The sequence below is a fragment of the Bufo bufo genome, chromosome 6 (genome assembly GCF_905171765.1).
Source record: "Bufo bufo chromosome 6, aBufBuf1.1, whole genome shotgun sequence".
Classification (NCBI taxonomy): domain Eukaryota; kingdom Metazoa; phylum Chordata; class Amphibia; order Anura; family Bufonidae; genus Bufo; species Bufo bufo.
In genome coordinates, this window is record NC_053394.1 from 79,867,473 (window position 1) to 79,894,695 (window position 27,223).

At 45.4% G+C, this 27,223-nt stretch overlaps 1 protein-coding gene across 1 annotated transcript in view; it reads left to right on the top strand.

The window, feature by feature from the left end:
• The window catches only part of HTR7 (5-hydroxytryptamine receptor 7), a 108,021-nt gene extending 89,130 nt beyond the window's left edge, over positions 1-18,891 (top strand). Inside the window, exon 2 of the mRNA XM_040436595.1 lies at positions 18,138-18,891. Coding sequence (XP_040292529.1) covers positions 18,138-18,891 — 754 coding nt within the window. The remainder of the gene's footprint in view (positions 1-18,137) is intronic.
• Positions 18,892-27,223: the final 8,332 nt, after the last annotated feature.

Below are 27,223 nucleotides of genomic sequence, written 5' to 3' on the forward strand. Positions count from 1 at the left end.
TGAGAATGCTTGGACGGAGAGAAAATTTCTGTATGTGGGTAAGTAACTGGCTCAGTGATAGAAAACAGAGGGTGGTTATTAATAGTAAACACTCAGATTGGGTCACTGTCACTAGTGGAGTACCTCAGGGTTAGTATTGGGCCCTATTCTCTTCAATATATTTATTAATGATTTTGTAGAAGGCTTTCACAGTAAAATATCACTGTTTGCAGATGACACTAAACTGTGTAAAGTAATTAACACGAAAGAGGACAGTATACTACTACAGAGGGATCTGGATAGATTGGAGGCTTGGGCAGAGAAGTGGCAGATGAGGTTTAACACTGACAAATGTAAGGTTATGCATATGGGAAGGAATAATGCAAGTCACCAGTACATATTAAATGGTAAAACACTGAGTAACAATGACATGAAAAAGAACCTAGGAATTTTGGTGAACAGAAAACTAAGCTGTAGAAACCAGTGTCAGGCAGCTGCTGCCAAGGCCAATAAGATAATGGCTTGCATTAAAAGGGGCATAGATGCCCGTGATGGGAACATAGTCCTACCACTTTACAAATCACTAGTCAGACCACACGGTGATGGTAAGTACAATAAAGGAATTCAAGAGGGGCCTGGATGTATTTCTGGAGTGTAATAATATTACAGGCTATAGCTACTAGAGAGGGGTCGTTTATCCAGGGAGTTATTCTGATTGCTTGATTGGAGTCGGGAAAGAATTTTTTTCCCCTTAAGTGGAGAAAATTGGCTTCTAACTTACAGTTTTTTTTTTTTGCCTTCCTCGGATCAACTTGCAGGATAACAGGCTGAACTGGATGGACAGATGTCTTTTTCGGCCTTATAACCTATGTTACAGTTATGATTGTACAAACAAGCACAGCCATTATGCAAACCTTTTTAAAAAAATCAGGTATGCTTCAAAGGCACGATATCATAAAAAACAGGTTGAATACAAAATGGGTCACATGAACTCTTCTCCCCAGATGTACGTAGTACAAAAGAAAAAAGTTCACTGTCCACTCTTTGTGACTTTGTCTAGCACGCACAGTCTCTAATCCCTCCTTCCTCCGTGTTGATGTATGAGGGGATTGCAGGTGTAATCACAATCCTAAATACAGGTTTCAGAGCTGAGGAATACATAGAAATCACTGGGCCCCATAGCAAGAATCTAAATTGGGACCCATGCCCCATTCATAGCCCCTCCCACTACCCTTTACTGGCTAGTATATACAGCAGTGTACTAATATGTAAGGCACAAGGTATAATAGATGCAGTGTGTACAGATATATGTGGTCAGTAATATTTAATGGTTATTGGGTGAGGTACATGAGGAAATAGTGGTTGTAACTGTCTGCAGTAGTATATACATGAGTGAGATAGGAGTTAACATAGGGAATGGGGTGTAAATGAAGAGAAAGGAGGAGGACCTCCTCTTACCACTCCATTCTAGTCTCAGTGGAGAGCTCATGGTGCAGTTCTTCTCCATGATGTTCTCTCATCATACAAGTATAGCTCAATTACGCATTCGCACACAGATATTCATAGGCACACCCATAGTTTCACTAAGAGAGACATATTATAAACTCAATTGCCTCCTTCTGGCTAATAATATAAATTTTTCTTATCTTCCGTCCGACAAACAGAAAGTTATACAAACAAATGCAAATGCGGTTTTAAAAAAAGCAGAAAAACAAGATCAATACAATGCCACATGGATTTAATCATTATATAAAGGATACCCCATATTATATACAATCATCATTAAAATCACATATACTGTATATGAATACAGTTTTTTTTCCTTTTTTTCCCTCTATACATGCTGCACGTTCAACCTAAGAGTTAAGAACGTAGCCTTGTATGTGAAAGAAAGAAAACTATAATTAATCTTCACTCTGTTTCTTCTTGTATATACGGTAATCTGTATTAAACAAATAAAAATGATTCATCACTACATTTTCTTTTATAGCAGTATACTGTTATTTAGTCCCCGGAACTCTCCCCCTCTCTTTTTTTGAACTGCACAGACTCAAAATCAAAATACATGTGTTCTCATACGAACTCATCCCAAGTACAGAATCTGGGAAAGGCTGGCAGTTTACCTATATGGACAGTCAAAGCCCCGCTTAAAAGGACCCACAGTCAAAGGAATCTATACACTGTTCCCTTAACCCTTATTTTTACCTAACTTTTTAACTCCATAAATATTTTCATTTTCCAGTCTCTAACGCATGTCATGGATCTACTGCACCAGGGCACTAAAAACTTAAAACTACACAGATGCATTTTCATGATGTTTCCTTATTAACTATTGGATGAACTCAAATATCTACAATGGGCAGACTCTCAACTGCCCAAGTTCCTGCAGACTATCAGACTGCGTCAATGAACTCTACGGATATATATTTAGCTTGTAGAGCTCCCATGTGATAGTTTAAACTGACACCCTTCCCTTGTCTAATAGACAACTACTCATATCAACTTTTTTTGCCCAAGCCCTAATTCTGGTACTAATTGTATTATCGTTAGATCTTAAAGACTTAACACGACTTGTGCATAAAGAATTTACTAATCTATGTTAAAAAAAAATATATACAGGTGAAACTCGAAAAATTAGAATATCGTGCAAATTTCATTTATTTCAGTAATCCAACTTAAAAGGTGAAACTAACATATGAGATAGACTCATTACATGCAAAGCGAGATATTTCAAGCCTTTATTCGTTATAATTTGGAAAATTATGGCTTATAGCTTATGAAATCCCAAAGTCACAATGTTGAGGTACCTTTTGCTCAGGGGCTATGGATTAATTAGCTGACTAGAGTGTGACACTTTGAGCCTAGAATATTGAACCTTTTCACAAAATTCTAATTTTAAGCTGCATTAATGCAATTCCTTTTATATTGCATTACTGAAATAAATGGACTTTTGCTCGATATTCTAATTTTTAGAGTTTCACCTGTATATGTATATTGTAAGGGATTGCTCTCTCAAGCAGGGGTCGGTGGTGACAGATTCTCTTGCAGACCACAGGGCTAAAGTCCAAATTATGCTTTATTTTTCATTACACTCCGGCAATACAGGCAAACCCCAGTTATAGCTCACTGGGTAAGGTGAGACTGGGAACTGGGGAGGACCCTCTACCAAGTCTACCTTCCCCAGTCCAATAAAATCCCGCCCATAAACTAAACCTACACATTGCTGAGACCATTTTAACTTTCTGGATTTCATTTACCTCACCCAGTTGAGGAACCTGGGTGGGATTTACACCCCTTCCAGGACTTTACCATACAAATTTCTGTTCACCTTACTACAATATACAGGGTGGGCCATTTATATGGATACACCTTAATAAAATGGGAATGGTTGGTGATAGTAACTTCCTGTTTGTGGCACATTAGTATATGTGAGGGGGGAAACTTTTCAAGATGGGTGGTGACCATGGCGGCCATTTTGAAGTTGGCCATTTTGAATCCAACTTTAGTTTTGTCAATAGGAAGAGGGTCATGTGACACATCATACTTATTGGGAATTTCACAAGAAAAACAATGGTGTGCTATATATACACACAAAGGTATACAAAAATAAAGTAAAGTAACAGTCACGAGAGTTGTGCAGACAAATGGGCGAGCTCCATCGACCAGTGCCCAACATGGCACTCGGCCGACACCCATATGATACAAAGAGATGTGATGGTAGCAAGATATCTTACCCTGATGTCTTCAATGGAGCTGATCTTCCAAAACAAAGTGTTTTCTACTCTAATGGCCCTTTCTAGCCCCACCTAAAGGTCAGTAAGCATAAAGCATGAACAGTTACCTCATACTGCAGAAATGCAGCCAGGTATAGACATCACTAAGCTGTTATATGAAGTTAGAGAATCAATTAAAAACCTTGCTTTACCCAATGTATACAGGTGACCTAAAATGACAAACAGAAGATACCTGAAGAAGGGATTAGACCATTGTTTTCAATTTGAGACAGTTCTGCAATTCAGGGGCTGGCGCTTTAAAGTCGCAGACATGTCCCTTCTTAGCATAGTGTGGGAACAGCTGCCACTTGAAGCCTCAATAGCTTACCGCTTAGCTCCTATCAATTAAGCTTAGCCGTAAGCAGGTCTGTGGCATTTAAAGTGAACTACCACTGTGGAAACCAATGACGGTTTCAGAGTCAAAATTTGCTAAATGAACAGACCCTTAGACAAGGTTAGTAACTCTGCCCCGTTAGTGCCTGACTTTAGTGTTTAAAACAGAACTGTATAGATTATATATCATTTACAGGACATTTTCATATTGTATAAAAGTTACTAGTAGCAAGTAATCAGTCAACTGCAGTGTCTATGATTTCCTAATTTCAATTAATAATCACATTACATGATATATATGTATAGTGTTCTTGAGAAAGACATATGGAAGCACCTGAACAGTACATCCTTCGGACATCTTTGCTATTTGACGGCCACACAGTCAGATATTTCTTTACTGCCTACTGTAAACATTTTAACATTCAACCCGACACATGGCAAAAAAAGTCTGCAGAGATCTTAGAACTGATTGTTTTATGTTATAAGCCAAGCACTTGACAAGGTGACATGTCCTGATGTCTAGAAAATAAATTCACTTTAATAAGTATAAAAGTAATTGTACAGTAAAACTGGTTAAGCTGAAAAAAAATATTCCTGACTTTATCGACAGCTGAGGTTAAAGGGTTGTTTGGAAGAAGATGTAATCAAGTTTTATGTCAATCAATGACAGAATATGAAGGAAGTGTTTAAAGGGAGTAATGAAAATCATGACCTCATTACTCCTCTAAACAGCACCCTATACAGTTAACACAAGTACGATTTCTGATTGACATCAATAATTAATACAACAGATCAGGGTACAGTAGAAAATGGCAGTAATTAATGCAATAGATTGACATTGGATGTGGAAATCAATGTTTTTGAGACTTATCGTCCATTGCATCCTCACGTCTTAACTAAGACCACTGTTCACAGTATCAGGACTTATTAGATTATTTTATTTTTATCATCCAGTTTTCACCATATCTTCCTGTGGTGGGCACATTGTACCTCGGTCCAACAAATGAAACAGGGGTTTAGGGTTTCAACCCTTCCCATATCCAACCCATCCATCCCTGCTAAGTATAATAAATGAAATTGTAACTGGCATAAGCCAGGTCTGTGACCAGTGGCAATAGGAGCATGCACATTGCACCGATGAAGTCAATGACGGTACTCCTCACTTCACATTTGGTTGATGTGCGTGGCATATGGTTGAGTGAGCAGTACTACGCCTCATCAGTACAATGCTTCAAAAGTTTTGTACCATGTGATTCAATGCCACTGGAGTCTCTAGTAGAGTTGAGCGAACACCTGGATATTCGGGTTCGAGAAGTTCGGCCGAACTTCCCGGAAATGTTCGGGTTCGGGATCCGAACCCGACCCGAACTTCGTCCCGAACCCGAACCCCATTGAAGTCAATGGGGACCCGAACTTTTCGGCACTAAAAAGGCTGTAAAACAGCCCAGGAAAGAGCTAGAGGGCTGCAAAAGGCAGCAACATGTAGGTAAATCCCCTGCAAACAAATGTGGATAGGGAAATGAATAAAAATAAAAATAAAATAAATAAAAATTAACCAATATCAATTGGAGAGAGGTCCCATAGCAGAGAATCTGGCTTCACGTCAGCAGAGAATCAGTCTCTTCATGCCATAGCAGAGAATCTGGCTTCACGTCACCCACCATTGTGACAGTCCATTGTCATATATTTAGGCCCCGGCACCCAGGCAGAGGAGAGAGGTCCCGTAACAGAGAATCTGGCTTCATGTCAGCAGAGAATCAGTCTGCATGTCATAGCAGAGAATCATGCTTTACGTCACCCAACACTGGAACAGTCCATTGTCAGATATTTAGGCCCAGGCACACAGGCAGAGGAGAGAGGTCCCGTAACAGAGAATCTGGCTTCATGTCAGCAGAGAATCAGTCTGCATGTCCTAGCAGAGAATCATGCTTTACGTCACCCAACACTGGAACAGTCCATTGTCAGATATTTAGGCCCAGGCACCCAGGCAGAGGAGAGAGGTCCAATAACAGAGATTCAGGCTTCATGTCAGCAGAGAATCAGTCTGCATGTCATAGCAGAGAATCATGCTTTACGTCACCCAACACTGGAACAGTCCATTGTCAGATATTTAAGCCCAGGCACCGAGGCAGAGGAGAGAGGTCCCGTAACAGAGAATCTGGCTTCATGTCAGCAGAGAATCAGTCTGCATGTCCTAGCAGAGAATCATGCTTTACGTCACCCAACACTGGAACAGTCCATTGTCAGATATTTAGGCCCAGGCAGCCAGGCAGAGGAGAGAGGTCCGGTAACAGAGAATCTGGCTTCATGTCAGCAGAGAATCAGTCTGCATGTCATAGCAGAGAATCAGGCTTTACGTCACCCAACACTGGAACAGTCCATTGTCAGATATTTAGGCCCAGGCACCCAGGCAGAGGAGAGAGGTCCCGTAACAGAGAATCTGGCTTCATGTCAGCAGAGAATCAGTCTGCATGTCATAGCAGAGAATCAGGCTTTACGTCACCCAACCCTGGAACAGTCCATTGTCAGATATTTAGGCCCTGGCACCCAGGCAGAGGAGAGAGGTCCCATAACAGAGAATCTGGCTTCATGTCAGCAGAGAATCAGTCTGCATGTCATAGCAGAGAATCAGGCTTTACGTCACCCAACCCTGGAACAGTCCATTGTCAGATATTTAGGCCTAGGCACCCAGACAGAGGAGAGAGGTCCCGTAACAGAGAATCTTGCTTCATGTCAGCAGAGAATCAGTCTTCATGTCATAGCAGAGAATCAGGCTTCACGTCACCCACCACTGGAACAGGCCACTGTCAGATATTTTTAGGCCCCGACACCCAGACAGAGGAGAGAGGTCCCATAACAGAGATTCAGGCTTCATGTCAGCAGAGAATCAGTCTTCATGTCATAGCAGAGAATCAGGCTTCACGTCACCCACCACTGGAACAGTCCATTGTCACATATTTAGGCCCAGGCACCCAGGCAGAGGAGAGAGGTCCCATAACAGAGATTCAGGCTTCATGTCAGCAGACAATCAGTCTTTATGTCATAGCAGAGAATCAGGCTTCACGTCACCCACCACTGGAACAGGCCACTGTCACATATTTAGGCCCAGGCACCCAGGCAGAGGAGAGAGGTCCCATAACAGAGATTCAGGCTTCATGTCAGCAGAGAATCAGTCTTCATTAGAGTTGAGCGAACACCTGGATGTTCGGGTTCGAGAAGTTCGGCCGAACTTCCCGGAAATGTTTGGGTTCGGGATCCGAACCCGACCCGAACTTCGTCCTGAACCCGAACCCCATTGAAGTCAATGGGGACCCGAACTTTTCGGCACTAAAAAGGCTGTAAAACAGCCCAGGAAAGAGCTAGAGGGCTGCAAAAGGCAGCATCATGTAGGTAAATCCCCCGCAAACAAATGTGGATGGGGAAATGAATTAAAATAAAAATAAAAAAAATAAAAATTAACCAATATCAATTGGACAGAGGTACCATAGCAGAGAATCGGGCTTCACGTCAGCAGAGAATCAGTCTCTTCATGCCATAGCAGAGAATCTGGCTTCATGTCAGCAGAAAATCAGTCTCTTCATGCCATAGCAGAGAATCTGGCTTCATGTCAGCAGAGAATCAGTCTTCATGTCATAGCAGAGAATCAGGCTTCACGTCACCCACCACTGGAACAGGCCACTGTCACATATTTAGGCCCCGGCACCCAGACTGAGAAGAGAGGTCTCGTAACAGAGAATCTGGCTTCACGTCAGCACAGAATCAGTCTTCATGTCATAGCAGAGAATCAGGCTTCACGTCACCCACCACTGGAACAGGCCACTGTCACATATTTAGGCCCCGGCACCCAGACAGAGGAGAGAGGTCCCGTAACAGAGAATCTGGCTTCATTTCAGCACAGAATCAGTCTTCATGTCATAGCAGAGAATCAGGCTTCACGTCACCCACCACTGGAACAGGCCACTGTCACACATTTAGGCCCTGGCACCCAGACAGAGGAGAGAGGTCCCGTAACAGAGAATCTGGCTTCATTTCAGCACAGAATCAGTCTTCATGTCATAGCAGAGAATCAGGCTTCACGTCACCCACCACTGGAACAGGCCACTGTCACACATTTAGGCCCTGGCACCCAGACAGAGGAGAGAGGTCCCGTAACAGAGAATCTGGCTTCATGTCAGCGCAGAATCAGTCTTCATGTCATAGCAGAGAATCAGGCTTCACGTCACCCACCACTGGAACAGGCCACTGTCACACATTTAGGCCCTGGCACCCAGACAGAGGAGAGAGGTCCCGTAACAGAGAATCTGGCTTCGTGTCAGCACAGAATCAGTCTTCATGTCATAGCAGAGAATCAGGCTTCACGTCACCCACCACTGGAACAGGCCACTGTCACACATTTAGGCCCAGGCACCCAGACAGAGGAGAGAGGTCCCGTAACAGAGAATCTGGCTTCATATCAGCACAGAATCAGTCTTCATGTTATAGCAGAGAATCAGGCTTCACGTCACCCACCACTGGAACAGGCCACTGTTACATATTTAGGCCCCGGCACCCAGACAGAGAAGAGGTTCATTCAACTTTGGGTTGCCCCGCAATATAATGGCAAAATAAAAATAGGATTGAATGAGGAAGTGCCCTGGAGTACAATAATATATGGTTAAGGGGAGGTAGTTAATGTCTAATCTGCACAAGGGATGGACAAGTCCTGTGGGATCCATGCCTGGTTCATTTTTATGAACGTCAGCTTGTCCACAATGGCTGTAGACAGGCGGCTGCGTTTGTCTATAATGACGCCCCCTGCCGTGCTGAATACACGTTCAGACAAAACGCTGGCCGCCGGGCAGGCCAGCACCTCCAAGGCATAAAAGGCTAGCTCTGGCCACGTGGACAATTTGGAGACCCAGAAGTTGAATGGGGCCGAACCATCAGTCAGTACGTGGAGGGGTGTGCACAGGTACTGTTCCACCATGTTAGTGAAATGTTGCCTCCTGCTAACACGTTCCGTATCAGGTGGTGGTGCAGTTAGCTGTGGCGTGATGACAAAACTTTTCCACATCTCTGCCATGCTAACCCTGCCCTCAGAGGAGCTGGCCGTGACACAGCTGCGTTGGCGACCTCTTGCTCCTCCTCTGCCTTCGCCTTGGGCTTCCACTGGTTCCCCTGTGACATTTGGGAATGCTCTCAGTAGCGCGTCTACCAACGTGCGCTTGTACTCGCGCATCTTACTATCACGCTCCAGTGCATGAAGTAAGATGGACGATGTGTCTTTGTACCGTGGATCCAGCAGGGTGGCAACCCAGTAGTCCGCACACGTTAAAATGTGGGCAACTCTGCTGTCGTTGCGCAGGCACTGCAGCATGTAGTCGCTCATGTGTGCCAGGCTGCCCAGAGGTAAGGACAAGCTGTCCTCTGTGGGAGGCGTATCGTCATCGTCCTGCGTTTCCCCCCAGCCACGCACCAGTGATGGGCCCGAGCTGCGTTGGGTGCCAGCCCGCTGTGAACCTGCTTCATCCTCATCCTCCTCCACCTCCTCCTCATCCTCGTCCTCCAGTAGTGGGCCCTGTCTGGCCACATTTGTACCTGGCCTCTGCTGTTGCAAAAAACCTCCCTCTGAGTCACTTCGAAGAGACTGGCCTGAAAGTGCTAAAAATGACCCCTCTTCCTCCTCCTCCTCCTCCTGGGCCACCTCCTCTTCCATCATCGCCCTAAGTGTTTTCTCAAGGAGACATAGAAGTGGTATTGTAACGCTGATAACGGCGTCATCGCCACTGGCCATGTTGGTGGAGTACTCGAAACAGCGCAACAGGGCACACAGGTCTCGCATGGAGGCCCAGTCATTGGTGGTGAAGTGGTGCTGTTCCGCAGTGCGACTGACCCATGCGTGCTGCAGCTGAAACTCCACTATGGCCTGCTGCTGCTCGCACAGTCTGTCCAGCATGTGCAAGGTGGAGTTCCACCTGGTGGGCACGTCGCATATGAAGCGGTGAGCGGGAAGGCCGAAGTTACGCTGTAGCGCAGAGAGGCGAGCAGCGGCAGGATGTGAACGCCGGAAGCGCGAACAGACGGCCCGCACTTTATGCAGCAGCTCTGACATGTCGGGGTAGTTGCGAATGAACTTCTGCACCACCAAATTCAGCACATGCGCCAGGCAAGGGATGTGCGTCAAACTGGCTAGTCCCAGAGCTGCAACGAGATTTCGCCCATTATCGCACACCACCAAGCCGGGCTTGAGGCTCACCGGCAGCAACCACTCGTCGGTCTGTTGTTCTATACCCTCCCACAACTCCTGTGCGGTGTGGGGCCTGTCCCCCAAACATATGAGTTTCAGAACGGCCTGCTGACGTTCACCCCGGGCTGTGCTGAAGTTGGTGGTAAAGGTGTGTGGCTGACTGGATGAGCAGGTGGAAGAAGAGGAGGAGGAAGCTGAGTAGGAGGAGGAGGAGGAGACAGGAGGCAAAGAATGTTGCCCTGCGATCCTTGGCGGCGGAAGGACGTGCGCCAAACAGCTCTCCGCCTGGGGCCCTGCCACCACTACATTTACCCATTGTGCAGTTAGGGAGATATAGCATCCCTGGCCGTGCTTACTGGTCCACGTATCTGTGGTTAGGTGGACCTTGCCACAGATGGCGTTGCTCAGTGCACACTTGATTTTATCGGATACTTGGTTGTGCAGGGAAGGCACGGCTCTCTTGGAGAAGTAGTGCCGGCTGGGAACAACATACTGTGGGACAGCAAGCGACATGAGCTGTTTGAAGCTATCTGTGTCCACCAGCCTAAATGACAGCATTTCATAGGCCAGTAGTTTAGAAATGCTGGCATTCAGGGCCAGGGATCGAGGGTGGCTAGGTGGGAATTTACGCTTTCTCTCAAATGTTTGTGAGATGGAGAGCTGAACGCTGCCGTGTGACATGGTTGAGATGCTTGGTGACGCAGGTGGTGGTGTTGGAGGTACATCCCATGTTTGCTGGGCGGCAGGTGCCAACGTTCCTCCAGAGGCGGAGGAAGAGGCCGAGGCGGCAGCAGCAGAAGAGGCCAAGGCGGCAGCAGCAGAAGAGGTAGCAGGGGGAGCCTGAGTGACTTCCTTGTTTTTAAGGTGTTTACTCCACTGCAGTTCATGCTTTGCATGCAGGTGCCTGGTCATGCAGGTTGTGCTAAGGTTCAGAACGTTAATGCCTCGCTTCAGGCTCTGATGGTACAGCGTGCAAACCACTCAGGTTTTGTCGTCAGCACATTGTTTGAAGAAGTGCCATGCCAGGGAACTCCTTGAAGCTGCCTTTGGGGTGCTCGGTCCCAGATGGCGGCGGTCAGTAGCAGGCGGAGTCTCTTGGCGGCGGGTGTTCTGATTTTGCCCACTGATCCCTCTTTGTCTTTTGCTACGCTGTTGGCTCGGTCTCACCACTGCCTCTTCCTCCGAACTGTGAAAGTCAGTGGCACGACCTTCATTCCATGGGGGGTCTAGGACCTCATCGTCCCCTGAATCGTCTTCCACCCAGTCTTGATCCCTGACCTCCTGTTCAGTCTGCACACTGCAGAAAGACGCAGCAGTTGGCACCTGTGTTTCGTCATCATCAGAGACGTGCTGAGGTGGTATTCCCATGTCCTCATCATTAGGAAACATAAGTGGTTGTGCGTTAGTGCATTCTATCTCTTCCACCCCTGGGGAAGGGCTAGGTGGATGCCCTTGGGAAACCCTGCCAGCAGAGTCTTCAAACAGCATAAGAGACTGCTGCATAACTTGAGGCTCAGACAGTTTCCCTGATATGCATGGGGGTGATGTGACAGACTGATTGGCTTGGTTTTCATGCGCCATCTGTGCGCTTTCTGCAGAAGACTGGGTGGGAGATAATGTGAACGTGCTGGATGCACTGTCGGCCACGCAATTGACTAATGCCTGTACCTGCTCAGGCCTTACCATCCTTAGAACGGCATTGGGCCTCACCAAATTTCCCTGTAAATTCTGGCGGCTACTGGGACCTGAGGTAGTTGGTACACTAGGACGTGTGGCTGTGGCAGAACGGCCACTTCCTCTCCTAGCACCACAGGGTCCACTAACACCACCACGACCATGTCCGCGTCCCTTACTAGATGTTTTCCTCATTGTTACCGTTCACCACAATAAGAAAAATATTATTCGGGCCAATGTATTGAATTCAAAATCAGGCCTTTTTTTACAGACACCTAACACTATCTGGCTATCTATTTAGGTACCGTATTACACTAATACAGGCACACCAGTAATGACAGATTTAGCTGAATACAAATTTGAGGCCTATTATTTAGGCGCTGGGTGACAGGTATACGTTTACCGACAGAATTAGACTTGGATCTGCACTGTAGCGTGTATGTGAAGTTCTTGAGAATGACCCTATCAGCACCTTGAATCTAATCTACCCTTTTAGGGATAGATTTAAAGTAGGCCTGATACAGCAGAAACCACTAATTTTGAGAATTGCAAAATTGGGAATTGTTTTTCAACCCAGAACAAAAACTGTGCTTTGACGGACACTAAATAACTTGACCAGCTAAAACAGTAATGACAGATTTGGATGAATATAAATGTGAGGCCTATTTTTTAGGCGCTGGGTGACAGGTATACGTTTAATCACAGAATTAGACTTGGATCTGCACTGTAGCGTGTGTGTGAAGTTCTTGAGAATGACCCTATCAGCACCTTGAATCTAATCTACCCTTTTAGGGATAGATTTAAAGTAGGCCTGATACAGCAGAAACCACTAATTTTGAGAATTGCAAAATTGGGAATTGTTTTTCAACCCAGAACAAAAACTGTGCTTTGACGGACACTAAAAATAACTTGACCAGCTAAAACAGTAATGACAGATTTGGATGAATATAAATGTGAGGCCTATTTTTTAGGCGCTGGGTGACAGGCTCAACTTGCCCCTGATGTAGTATATGGCCAAAAAATAACCACACTATTGATGGTTAAATGCACTTGATGAAAGCTTGACCCTGATGTAGGATATAGCAAAAAATAACCACACTATTAATGGTTAAATGCACTTGGGGGACAGGCTCAGCTTGCCCCTGATGTAGTATATGGCCAAAAAATAACCACACTATTGATGGTTAAATGCACTTGATGACAGCTTGACCCTGATGTAGGATATAGCAAAAAATAACCACACTATTGATGGTTAAATGTACTTGGTGGCAGCTTGTGCTGGCGCACAAGCAAGCCACAAAATGGCCGCCGATCACCCGAGAAAAAAGTGACTGAAAAACGCTCTGGGCACCCTAAAAACACTGAGCAATTGAATAGCAGCAGTTCAATGATCCACAGCTGTAGATCGATCTCTGAATGAAGTCTTTTGGAGGAGTTAATCACTGCCTAATCTCGCCCTAACGTCGCAGCTGCAACCTCTCCCTACATTTGTATCAGCAGAGTGACGTGCAGCGCTACGTGACCCAAGCTTATATAGAGGCTGGGTCACATGCTGCACTGGCCAATCACAGCCATGACAATAGTAGGCAAGGCTGTGATGGCCTCTTGGGGCAAGTAGTATGATGCTTGTTGATTGGCTGCTTTGCAGCCTTTCAAAAAGTGCCAAGAAAGCACCGAACACCGAACTCGAACCCGGACTTTTATGAAAATGTTCGGGTTCGGGTCCGTGTCACGGACACCCCAAAATTCGGTACGAACCCGAACTATACAGTTCGGGTTCGCTCATCCCTAGTCTCTAGGTAAAAACCTGGGATAGCACTCCAGTTGTGATGCAGTGAGGTACCACTGAAAGGGTTCTTCAACCACATAACCCATAGTGCCCTTACCTATTGCCCTGGATTTTGTATACTATTGTCTCCAGGGGAGTTAGAATTTATTTACTGTACTTTGGAGGGATGGATTGATTGATATGCATAGGTTTGGGACCCTAAACTCCAGCAGCATAATGGGATGCTGATGGTTTACTGGCCCCAAAACCAGTTCCCTTTAAGACTACTCTGTGGGCAAAGGGGCGTTCTTCTAAGTAAAACAAATATAGTGTGTAATTTATGGTGAGGCCTCTGAATGTCACAAAGCAGCGGATTAGTAACATAGTAACATAGTACATAAGGCCGAAAAAAGACATTTGTCCATCCAGTTCGGCCTGTTATCCTGCAAGTTGATCCAGAGGAAGGCAAAAAACCCTGTGAGGTAGAAGCCAATTTTCTCCACTTTAGGGGAATAAAAAATTCCTTCCCGACTCCAATCAGGCAATCAGAATAACTCCCTGGATCAACGACCCCTCTCTAGTAGCTATAGCCTGTAATATTATTAAGCTCCAGAAATACATCCAGGCCCCTCTTGAATTCCTTTATTGTACAACACAATGATTTCTTCTTTAATACATTTAATATTTCAGATGTCAAGAACCCCAAAAATCTATGCAGAGAAATTTTAAATATCAGCAGAAATCCAGCTCTCTACTTTATATTCATCAGTGCACATTACATCCTGAGTGCAAGCTTCCTGAAAGTCATTTTCCTATTCTATCTTCTGTGCCCTAAATTGTTGGCCTTACTCCTATATATTCAGTATCTAGTTATAATTTCCTTGTTCCCTTGGCTCCCCACTGTCATCATTCCAGGTAGAAATAGAAGAGAGAATGTGTATGGTAATGAGGTTTTTTCAGACATGACTTTGATGAATTAGCCAATGTTATACTTGTCAGTTGGAAGACCATGAACAAACGTTAGCATGTTCCCACTTTTATTGTGTACATCAACCTGTTAAATCACCAGGGAAAATGGCTGTAAAACAATGACACAAGCTAATATCAGCAAGCAAAAATATAGGCTTGAATATGCTTTTATATTCATTGTGAAAATGAATATTTTTTAGGTGTAATAAGTATTTAATAAAAGGTCGCTTACATGATTTTGTAAACCTCAAATACAAGTGGTAGTGTATAATGTTAAGATAACTGTAATATTATTCACAGGAATACCTCACAATTGCCGTATAAAAAGATTTAAGGGCAGAATTAAATTTTAAAGATTTAAAGATATGATAAAAAAGTGACAAACTTCACTTGCGCAAGTGTCCTTTCTTCACAAGTCTTTGACAAAAAGGAAGCGGGGCTGGAGACCCCACCACATTTATCATCTTCTACACTAGTTTTCTGGTGCAAACAAACATTGAATTCTACACCAGCAAGGGGCTGGCTTAGGTTTCAATTCGGGAGCACAGACTGCGGGATGCTGTGCCTAATTTTTGATGAGGTATACACCTCGTAATTATTCAGATGCAGCATCCGATAGCCCACCGGGTTATTATAGTCCTGAATATGCTGCCGGGCTATGGTCATATGCCCCATGGACTGCACATTCAAACTCTACACGAAGATCTCTTGATGCTTCCTTTATAGAAATGAACATGAGGTTCTTAGCATACATTGTGATCAAAATACATAAGCTCACTTGCCACTTCATGGCAACCTCTTTCAAATGGGTCCCTACTCTATTGGGTGTATCCCTACATGGTGACTACTGCAACCCAGCACCCAAAAGGGGAGCACCACGGCTTCCAGGCTAAGCCTTTTGGCGTCGGGCCACCCCACCCCACTGATTATTGCAAGAATATATCTTAGATACGCCATCAATGCTAAATTGACCCTTGATACTTTTACTGATCGAGTGAAGTGGCAGCGGCACTCTCAGCTCTCTTCAGTGTCCAGGCCAATACATGGATGCCCATTGACACTGGAACGTGTCGACTGGACATTTGTGGTATATCCTAGCCATATGTCACCATTGTCTTTTTAGGTGACTACCTCTTTAACTGCACTGGAAAAATATAATGTAGCTCCAATTGGTAGCATTGGCAATATAGTCACTTTTTTGTGAAAGTTTTGATATATGAAGAAGCACATCAGACTCTTTCAGATGTAGCTTTTCAGTGCAGAGATAATATGTGGGGGGTAAAAATAACTCTCCTGTGACAGATGCAAAATTTCCCTGGTTGAAAATATCTTTTTGTTAATTGGCAATTTACATAATTACTTATTGCTTTTTTAAAACTCTGGTATATGAAGTTGCAAATATTTTAAAAAATAATGATATCCAAAGATATTTTAAGGGTCACTGAACTTAAAAAAGACAACTTTTGATATGTCATAATGACATATCAAAGGTTTTGATATATTGGGAGTCCGAGTGCTGATTGTTTTATGACTCTGACGAGCCCTAGATTTAGGAGAGAGAAGTGCTCACATTAGCGTGCTCTCTCTCCTTGCTGCAGGAGACGGACTCGATAGAAAGTCCATCGGCCTGTCTTGATTTAGTCTCCTGCAGCGAGCAGAGAGAGCATGCTATGTGAGTACTTCTCTCTCCTTGTTCTAGTAATCAGTGGGTGTCTCAGCATTCGGGCCTCCACCGATCAAAACCTTTGATATATTGCTATGATATATGAAAAAGTTCAGTGATCTTTAATGAATAATATAATATGAGTTAGATCAAAGTTGTGAAGACATGATACTCAGAATCAGAGGTGACTCTATATATTCTTAAAAATCCATAAAAGGAAGTAAGATAAGCCATACAATACACACCTCATCTGTTGTAGAACCTAATTTTGCAAAGAAGGTTGTCAACCTCCTGTCCACCATTAATATGAAACACCCTCAACTATTTTTGCAGTATATTGTAGGTTGCTCTGGGAACAAAGTGTCATGGGCAAGTTACATGCATGCGTCCTGCCAGATGCCCAGCTCTAGAAATGGGCATGATGCATGGGTGTCTCATCAAATTTAAGCACACCTCCAACAAGTGGTTTTGTTCTTGCCCAAATTTAACATGATGTTTGAACAGCGGTGAAGAGAGACCTAGTGGTGCACTTGACTTATTTTTGGTAGCTGCTAGCTACCATCGGTCAACATTACATGAATGGGTGGTCACAGGACTGCGATGCTATTGACACTAGAGTCATGGCCATGTGGCTTGGATCACCATGGCATGCAGCCCTATGCAGGCACAGAACTGTTTTTTTTATAGTAAAAAAACATCCAGGGTGCAGGTATCCTCTTTTTTAGAAAAAAAAAAAGCTGGGGTGTCACTCTTTCCTAGCACCATGAACACCTGGTCTGACAAAACTAGTGACTAGAGGCAAAACTATCTTCTTGTCATGAGCATCTATGCCTCTTTTAATGTATCCCATGATGTTATTTGCATTGGCAGAAAAAGAGGTTGTCTGGTTTTCTGACATTGATGACCTATCCTCAAGATAGGTCATCAATATCAGAGTGGTAAGGGTCGGACTTCCAGCACTCCCGCTGATTAGCCATTTGTAGGGGTGGCAGCACTTGGACTGGGGTAGTTGTAATTACTCTGCACTGAATATGCAGTGTCAGCGACTTGTAGCTAAATGTTGAAGAGCACAAGCTCTGCCCCAAAAATAGAAGATCAGCGGGGGTACTGGGAGTCAGACCCACGCTGATCTGATATTGATGACGTATCCTGAGAATAGGTCAGCAAAATCGGAAAAACGGACAATCCCTTTAAGTTTACTGTCCACAGTATCCCCAAGACTTTTTCAGTGGCAATTTTATCCTTTGTTTTATTGTCTAATACATCACTGTAGAATATGTTTCCTCTGCCCTTACATTTATTTCCATCAATCTAAATTTGTTATTTTTCTGGCCAAATTTCCAGCTACGCCAAATACCGCTATGAGCATTATATTTGTCATTACTTAAAGGGGTTATACCATGAATAATGTAAATAATGAAAATTATACATAATCTAGTACATTGACTACCTCTTTCTAAAAAAGCTAGAACTAGCCCTGTACCTGACATGGATTCAGAGATCTCCCCATTGCTGCAGCTAGTGGAAGTCTATGGAGCATGTTCCAGTGAGCAGGACAGATAAATTAGAAAAAGAGCAAACAGCAGGTGGCGCTGTACAGATGGATTTCATTGAATAACTCAGTAGCTATAATACATTTTTAATTACATGCAATTGTAAAAGTACTCAGATCCAGATGCAGGTTTTAAAACTGTAGACTGTAGACTATTTTTCGTGGGACAACCCATTTAACATTGTTCTGCTTATTTTCAGGTATCTTGGAATAACCCGGCCTTTGACCTACCCAGTGAGGCAAAACGGGAAATGTATGGCCAAAATGATCCTGTGCGTCTGGCTCCTTTCGGCATCAATCACATTGCCTCCTCTCTTCGGCTGGGCTCAGAATGTAAATGATGACAAAGTTTGCTTAATTAGTCAAGATTTTGGCTACACCATTTATTCTACAGCTGTTGCCTTCTACATCCCCATGTCAGTCATGCTGTTCATGTACTACAGAATATTCAAAGCCGCTAAGCGGAGTGCAGCCAAACACAAGTTTACCGGGTTCCCGCGATCAGAGGAGAGGGAGGGAATGATAGCAGCAAATGGAGTAGGAAAAATACACAAAGAATCAGAAGACTGTACAAATCTGTCAAAATTGCTGAAAAATGACAGGAAAAACATTTCCATTTTTAAAAGAGAACAGAAAGCGGCCACTACACTTGGAATTATTGTAGGGGCTTTCACTATATGCTGGCTACCTTTTTTTATACTTTCAACCGCAAGACCTTTTATCTGTGGAACAGAGTGCAGCTGTATTCCCTTGTGGATGGAAAGGACCTTTTTATGGCTGGGATATGCAAACTCTCTGATAAATCCTTTCATTTATGCCTTTTTTAACAGAGACCTGAGGACAACCTATCGAAATCTGTTACAATGCAAGTACAGAAATATCAACAGGAAGCTGTCAGCTGCAGGGATGCATGAGGCTTTGAAGCTGGCAGAAAGGCCTGATCGTACTGTGTAAGAATACCGATTATAACATTCTATATTACTTCTAAAATGTACCGTCCATGAATAATTATGAATGATTAATATTCCTAGCACCAATTTGACTGGTTTCATTGGTTCAGTAGAAAAATACAAAGGGGGGAAACATATCATCCCTTCTGTGCCAGGAAACTGGCACCAAAAAGTCACAAAGAGTGTTACATACTGCTCGCAACTTTTCAAAGTGGTGAGTGGTGTCACGCTGGCATCGGCAGCCCATCACATTTATTATAATCTACTTCAGGATACTGGCATAGATTATAGTGGAAATCTGCGCAGTGATGCACTGCAAATATTAGAAGGCATGCATAACATCTTAATAATTGTGGCACATAAGATGCCAGCGGGGCAGAGTATAAGGGTACTTTCACACTAGCGTTTTTCTTTTCCGGCGCTGAGTTCCATCCTAGGGGCTCAAATCCGGAAAAGAACTGATCAGTTTTATCCCCATGCATTCTGAATGGAGAGTCAGTCCTTCAGGATGCATCAGGATGTCTTCAGTTCAGTCTTTTTGACTGATCAGGCTTTTCAGAAAAACGTAGCATGCAGTATTTTTACCTCCGGCCAAAAAGCCTGAACACTTTGACTGAACGACGGATCAGGCCTTTTTCCCATTGACTTGCATTAACGCCGGATCTGGCGCTGTGTGTTCAGTCAAACCGGATCCGGCTTTTGCATGTTAAACCCGAAAAATGTGAAAATGCATTTTTTCATTGTGATCAAAATCCTGATCAGGATTTAAATGTAATCCGTTTTCACACGTTTTTCCGGATCCGGCGGGCAGTTCCGGTGTCGGAATTGAACGCCGGATTAAAACAATGCTAGTGTGAAAGTAGCCTAAGACTGGTATGTAAAACGCTGGTCTTGATAAATGTCTCACAAAGTTTTTAAATTCAATCTCCAGCAAAAGTTACTTGTCTGGTTTAGGAAGTCCATTTGTTTGGAATTCTGACTTAATAAGGGTTAGTTACCTTTCAGGACCCTAATCTATTAGCCCAAATAAGAGAGTGGTTAGAAAAGAATGCATCTTGCTCTGGAGGACAAATCTGTATATTACAGTGACATTGATTTCAAAGAAGATAGTGTAATGATTAAAGGGGTTGTCTCAGCTGAGACAATGGGGGCATATCGCTAGGATATGCCCCCATTGTCTGATAGGTGCGGGTCCCACCTCTGGGACCCACATCTATATTGAGAACGGAGACCCAAAAGTGGTGGACGGCACACTGCACATGTGCAGCCGCCTTCCATTCATTTTCTATGGGGGCCACTAAAAATAACCGAGTGCTGGCTCGGCTATTTCCGTCAGGCCCATAGAAGTGAATTGGAGCGGTGGCCTGTCATGCGCAGTGTGCACCCATTCACTTCTATAGGAAGTGCGCTTGGTGGTGACCGGACTGAAGTCCTCCAGCCACCACCTTGCGGGACTCCGTTCCCGATATAGGTGCAGGTCCCAGCGTTGTGCCCCCATTGTCTCAGATGAGACAGCCCCTTTAAGTTATCCTGTGGGGATGCTGTAGGAAAATGATTGAACACTTGTCCGGTTTCCCTACAAATTACAGATGAGGATCCTGGAGCAGTTTGCACTTTTTTCCATGTCTTTTTAGACCCAGTGACTTCCCATACACCGATCATAAGGGCTAGGAGCCCAGTATATGGGACCTCAATAGTTTTTGCTTCTGGGGCATGTAGCTCTGCAGCAGAGAACACCCATGCACAGTACCCACTGTAATTTGTGCAAATGGAAAAGGACAGCTGGCCAGGAGTAGTGTTGAGTGCGAATATTCGAATTGCGAATTTTAATTGCGAATATTGCCACTTCAAGAATTCGCGAATATTTAGAATATAGTGCTATATATTCGTATTCACGCAGTTATCGCGAATATTGGCACTTAGCAACATCCCTAGCAACCAATAGGAAAGTTGTTTACCCCTTAGTGTTGATCGCGAATATTCAAATCGCAAATTTTTATCGCGAATATATTACGCTGCTGATTTTCACAATCAAGTAAATAATGAATGGAGATCACGAATTCTCGAATTCCCAAATTTATGGCGAATATTCGGCCAAAAATTCGCGAAATATTGCGAATTCGAATATTGCCTATGCCACTCATCACTAGCCAGGAGATGGAAGGATGAGCCTACTGCACACTGGTTATAGTGTGCAAAGCTTCATGGAAAATGTAGTCTATTATAGAGCAGTAACAAACACAAATGTTGCTCACCAGGATCACAGGTGTCGGTGACAATGATGTTTTTCACATTAATGGAATCATAATGCATTATGGGATATGGGAAGGTGTTCAAAGCATTTTCTTGCTAGCTTGAAAACCCCTTTACGCTTGGATAAACAGTAAATCTACATCTATATACTAGGAAACTGCAAAAACAACAGTCTGTGGGGTAGATTTACTGTATAAGTAGCCTAGACAGTCGAAAAATGTACTAGATTTATCACAGTGGCTGGTGCTGGATGATAAATCTTGCACAGTGTGTGACACAGTGAGAGGTTTTGTCTGGGAAAACAGGTATTTTGCTCCCAGCATGTGATGCTGGGCTGATTTACAGCCAGGTGAGGTCAAATACCGGACCGGATTAAACCAGTGGTACATTAAACCAGTGGTATTACAACCAGTGCTCCACGACAAAATGGAGGCCGTCGTGAAGGCCCTCATGGAGGCTAATCTGCAGCAGCTAAAGTCAAACCTGCAGCAACACGTAAAGCAGTACGTGCCGCGATTCCTAAGATGACCCCCGCAGACGACATAGAAACCTACACTCACCTAAAGAATTATTAGGCACACCATACTAATACGGTGTTGGACCCCCTTTTGCCTTCAGAACTGCCTTAATTCTACGTGGCATTGATTCAACAAAGTGCTGATAGCATTCTTTAGAAATGTTGGCCCATATTGATAGGATAGCATCTTGCAGTTGATGGAGATTTGAGGGATGCACATCCAGGGCACGAAGCTCCCGTTCCATCACATCCCAAAGATGCTCTATTGGGTTGAGATCTGGTGACTGTGGGGGCCATTTTAGTACAGTGAACTCATTGTCATGTTCAAGAAACCAATTTGAAATGATTTGAGCTTTGTGACATGGTGCATTATCCTGCTGGAAGTAGCCATCAGAGGATGGATACATGTTCTCATTCTGTTTACTCCAAATTCGGACTCTACCATTTGAATGTCTCAACAGAAATCGAGACTCATCAGACCAGGCAACATTTTCCCAGTCTTCAACAGTCCAATTTTGGTGATCTCGTGCAAATTGTAGCCTCTTTTTCCTATTTGTAGTGGAGATGAGTGGTACAAGGTGGGGTCTTCTGCTGTTGTAACCCATCCGCCTCAAGGTTGTGCGTGTTGTGGCTTCACAAATGCTTTGCTGCATACCTCGGTTGTAACGAGTGGTTATTTCAGTCAACGTTGCTCTTCTATCAGCTTGAATCAGTCGGCCCATTCTCCTCTGACCTCTAGCATCCACAAGGCATTTTTGCCCACAGGACTGCCGCATACTGGATGTTTTTCCCTTTTCACACCATTCTTTGTAAACCCTAGAAATGGTTGTGCGTGAAAATCACAGTAACTGAGCAGATTGTGAAATACTCAGACCGGCCCGTTTGGCACCAACAACCATGCCACGCTCAAAATTGCTTAAATCACCTTTCTTTCCCATTCTGACATTCAGTTTGGAGTTCAGGAGATTGTCTTGACCAGGAGCACACCCCTAAATGCATTGAAGCAACTACCATGTGATTGGTTGACTAGATAATTGCATTAATGAGAAATAGAACAGGTGTTCCTAATAATTCTTTAGGTGAGTGTACCTGGCAATGTACGAGAAAGTGGCCGTTAGGGAAAAGCTACCCCGTGGGCTGAGGTCGTTGCTATGTTCCTGCCATCCAATTCCCAGAGGGTGTATTTTGACTTGCCGGATGATCAAGCGGCCGACTACCAGAAAGTCAAGGGTGAGATTTTTGCAAGACTGGGGGTGAATGTGTTGGTCCGGGCCCAGCGGGGGCATCAGTGGGAGTTCAACCCGGCTGAGCCTGCAAGACTCCAGTATTATAACTTACTTCACCTCTTGCAAAAATGGCCCACTGCTATGCTGGATCCTATGTTAGCAGATATATTCTGGAGGGCTTTGCCATACCCTCTCCAGCACTGGATCGGTCAGGTGTCTACTGGCAATGCCCTTGTGATGGTGGACCTGGTGGAACGCTATGAGGCTACCAGGAATCTAAAGGAGGGTTCTGTCAGGAGGGGGTTCGGCAAACACCAGAAATCTCCACCCCAGGACCGGATATTTGAGCCGATAAAACCCGCCCGGGATGCACCCATGGCACACCTGGCTCCGATAGTCTGCTGGCGTTGTCAGGAGCCTGGCCATGTAAGGGCTGACTTTCCCCATCGGGTTGCGCCCATGGACACTAACTATGGCTACCATCAGTCGCTATATGCCAGGAGGCTGTGTGTAACAGGTACCCCAGAGTCTCTAGATCATTTTTGCCAGGTAGAAGTGGGAGACACTCTGGCGGAGGCTCTGCTGGACTCAGGGAGTCTGGTTACCCTAGTAAGGGCTACCCTTGTGCGGTCCCCTGAGTATACTGGCCGGAAAGTCGGGGCGACGTGCATCCATGGAGACTTAAAATGGTGGCCGGTAGATGGACCCACGAGGCGGCTGTCGCCAGAAATCTACATTATGAATAGAGTTGAGCGAACACCTGGATGTTCGGGTTCGAGAAGTTCGGCCGAACTTCCCGGAAATGTTCGGATTCGGGATCCGAACCCGACCCGAACTTCGTCCCGAACCCGAACCCCATTGAAGTCAATGGGAACCCGAACTTTTGGGCACTAAAAAGGCTGTAAAACAGCCCAGGAAAGAGCTAGAGGGCTGCAAAAGGCAGCAACATGTAGGTAAATCCCCTGCAAACAAATGTGGATAGGGAAATGAATTAAAATTAAAAAAATAAAAATGAACCAATATCAATTGGACAGAGGTCCCATAGCAGAGAATCTGGCTTCACGTCAGCAGAGAATCAGTCTCTTCATGGAATAGCAAAGAATCTGGCTTCATGTCAGCGCAGAATCAGTCTTCATGTCATAGCAGAGAATCAGGCTTCACGTCACCCACCACTGGAACAGGCCACTGTCACACATTTAGGCCCCGGCACCCAGACAGAGGAGAGCGGTCCCGTAACAGAGAATCTGGCCTTATGTCAGCGCAGAATCTGTCTTCATGTCATAGCAGAGAATCAGGCTTCACGTCACCCACCACTGGAACAGGCCACTGTCACACATTTAGGCCCAGGCACCCAGGCAGAGGAGAGAGGTCCCGTAACAGAGAATCTGGCCTTATGTCAGCGCAGAATCTGTATTCATGTCATAGCAGAGAATCAGGCTTCACGTCACCCACCACTGGAACAGGCCACTGTCACACATTTAGGCCTAGGCACCCAGGCAGAGGAGAGAGGTCCCGTAACAGAGAATCTGGCCTTATGTCAGCACAGAATCTGTCTTCATGTCATAGCAGAGAATCAGGCATCACGTCACCCACCACTGGAACAGGCAACTGTCACACATTTAGGCCCAGGCACCCAGGCAGAGGAGAGAGGTCCCGTAACAGAGAATCTGGCCTTATGTCAGCGCAGAATCTGTATTCATGTCATAGCAGAGAATCAGGCTTCACGTCACCCACCACTGGAACAGGCCACTGTCACACATTTAGGCCTAGGCACCCAGGCAGAGGAGAGAGGTCCCGTAACAGAGAATCTGGCCTTATGTCAGCACAGAATCTGTCTTCATGTCATAGCAGAGAATCAGGCATCACGTCACCCACCACTGGAACAGGCCACTGTCACACATTTAGGCCCAGGCACCCAGGCAGAGGAGAGAGGTCCCGTAACAGAGAATCTGGCCTTATGTCAGCACAGTATCTGTCTTAATGTCATAGCAGAGAATCAGGCTTCACGTCACCCACCACTGGAACAGGCCACTGTCACACATTTAGGCCCAGGCACCCAGGCAGAGGAGAGAGGTCCCGTAACAGAGAATCTGGCCTTATGTCAGCGCAGAATCTGTCTTCATGTCATAGCAGAGAATCAGGCATCACGTCACCCACCACTGGAACAGGCCACTGTCACACATTTAGGCCCCGGCACCCAGACAGAGGAGAGAGGTCCTGTAACAGAGAATCTGGCCTTATGTCAGCACAGAATCTGTCTTCATGTCATAGCAGAGAATCAGGCATCACGTCACCCACCACTGGAACAGGCCACTGTCACACATTTAGGCCCAGGCACCCAGGCAGAGGAGAGAGGTCCCGTAACAGAGAATCTGGCCTTATGTCAGCACAGAATCTGTCTTAATGTCATAGCAGAGAATCAGGCTTCACGTCACCCACCACTGGAACAGGCCACTGTCACACATTTAGACCCAGGCACCCAGGCAGAGGAGAGAGGTCCCGTAACAGAGAATCTGGCCTTATGTCAGCGCAGAATCTGTCTTCATGTCATAGCAGAGAATCAGGCATCACGTCACCCACCACTGGAACAGGCCACTGTCACACATTTAGGCCCAGGCACCCAGGCAGAGGAGAGAGGTCCCGTAACAGAGAATCTGGCCTTATGTCAGCACAGAATCTGTCTTCATGTCATAGCAGAGAATCAAGCTTCACGTCACCCACCACTGGAACAGGCCACTGTCACACATTTAGGCCCAGGCACCCAGGCAGAGGAGAGAGGTCCCGTAACAGAGAATCTGGCCTTATGTCAGCGCAGAATCTGTCTTCATGTCATAGCAGAGAATCAGGCTTCACGTCACCCACCACTGGAACAGGCCACTGTCACACATTTAGGCCCAGGCACCCAGGCAGAGGAGAGAGGTCCCGTAACAGAGAATCTGGCCTTTGTCAGCGCAGAATCTGTCTTCATATCATAGCAGAGAATCAGGCTTCACGTCAGCCACCACTGGAACAGGCCACTGTCACACATTTAGGCCCAGGCACCCAGGCAGAGGAGAGAGGTCCCGTAACAGAGAATCTGGCCTTATGTCAGCGCAGAATCTGTATTCATGTCATAGCAGAGAATCAGGCTTCACGTCACCCACCACTGGTACAGGCCACTGTCACACATTTAGGCCCTTACACCCAGGCAGAGGAGAGAGGTACCGTAACAGAGAATCTGGCCTTATGTCAGCGCAGAATCTGTATTCATGTCATAGCAGAGAATCAGGCTTCACGTCACCCACCACTGGAACAGGCCACTGTCACACATTTAGGCCCAGGCACCCAGGCAGAGGAGAGAGGTCCCGTAACAGAGAATCTGGCCTTATGTCAGCGCAGAATCTGTATTCATGTCATAGCAGAGAATCAGGCTTCATGTCACCCACCACTGGAACAGGCCACTGTCACACATTTAGGCCCCGGCACCCAGACAGAGGAGAGGTTCATTCAACTTTGGGTTGCCCCACAATATAATGGTAAAATTAAATTAAAAATCGTATTGAATGAGGAAGTGCCCTGGAGTAGAATAATATATTGTTAAGGGGAGGTAGTTAATATCTAATCTGCACGAGGGATGGACAGGTCCTGTGGGATCCATGCCTGGTTCATTTTTATGAACGTCAGCTTGTCCACATTGGCTGTAGACAGGCGGCTGCGTTTGTCTGTAATGACGCCCCCTGCCGTGCTGAATACACGTTCAGACAAAACGCTGGCCGCCGGGCAGGCCAGCACCTCCAAGGCATAAAAGGCTAGCTCTGGCCACGTGGACAATTTGGAGACCCAGAAGTTGAATGGGGCCGAACCATCAGTCAGTCTGTGGAGGGGTGTGCACAGGTACTGTTCCACCATGTTAGTGAAATGTTGCCTCCTGCTAACACGTTCCGTATCAGGAGGTGGTGCAGTTAGCTGTGGCGTGGTGACAAAACTTTTCCACATCTCTGCCATGTTAACCCTGCCCTCAGAGGAGCTGGCCGTGACACAGCTGCGTTGGCGACCTCTTGCTCCTCCTCTGCCTTCGCCTTGGGCTTCCACTGGTTCCCCTGTGACATTTGGGAATGCTCTCAGTAGCGCGTCTACCAACGTGCGCTTGTACTCGCGCATCTTCCTATCACGCTCCAGTGTAGGAAGTAAGGTGGGCACATTGTCTTTGTACCCGGGATCCAGCAGGGTGGCAACCCAGTAGTCTGCACACGTTAAAATGTGGGCAACTCTGCTGTCGTTGCGCAGGCACTGCAGCATGTAGTCGCTCATGTGTGCCAGGCTGCCCAGAGGTAAGGACAAGCTGTCCTCTGTGGGAGGCG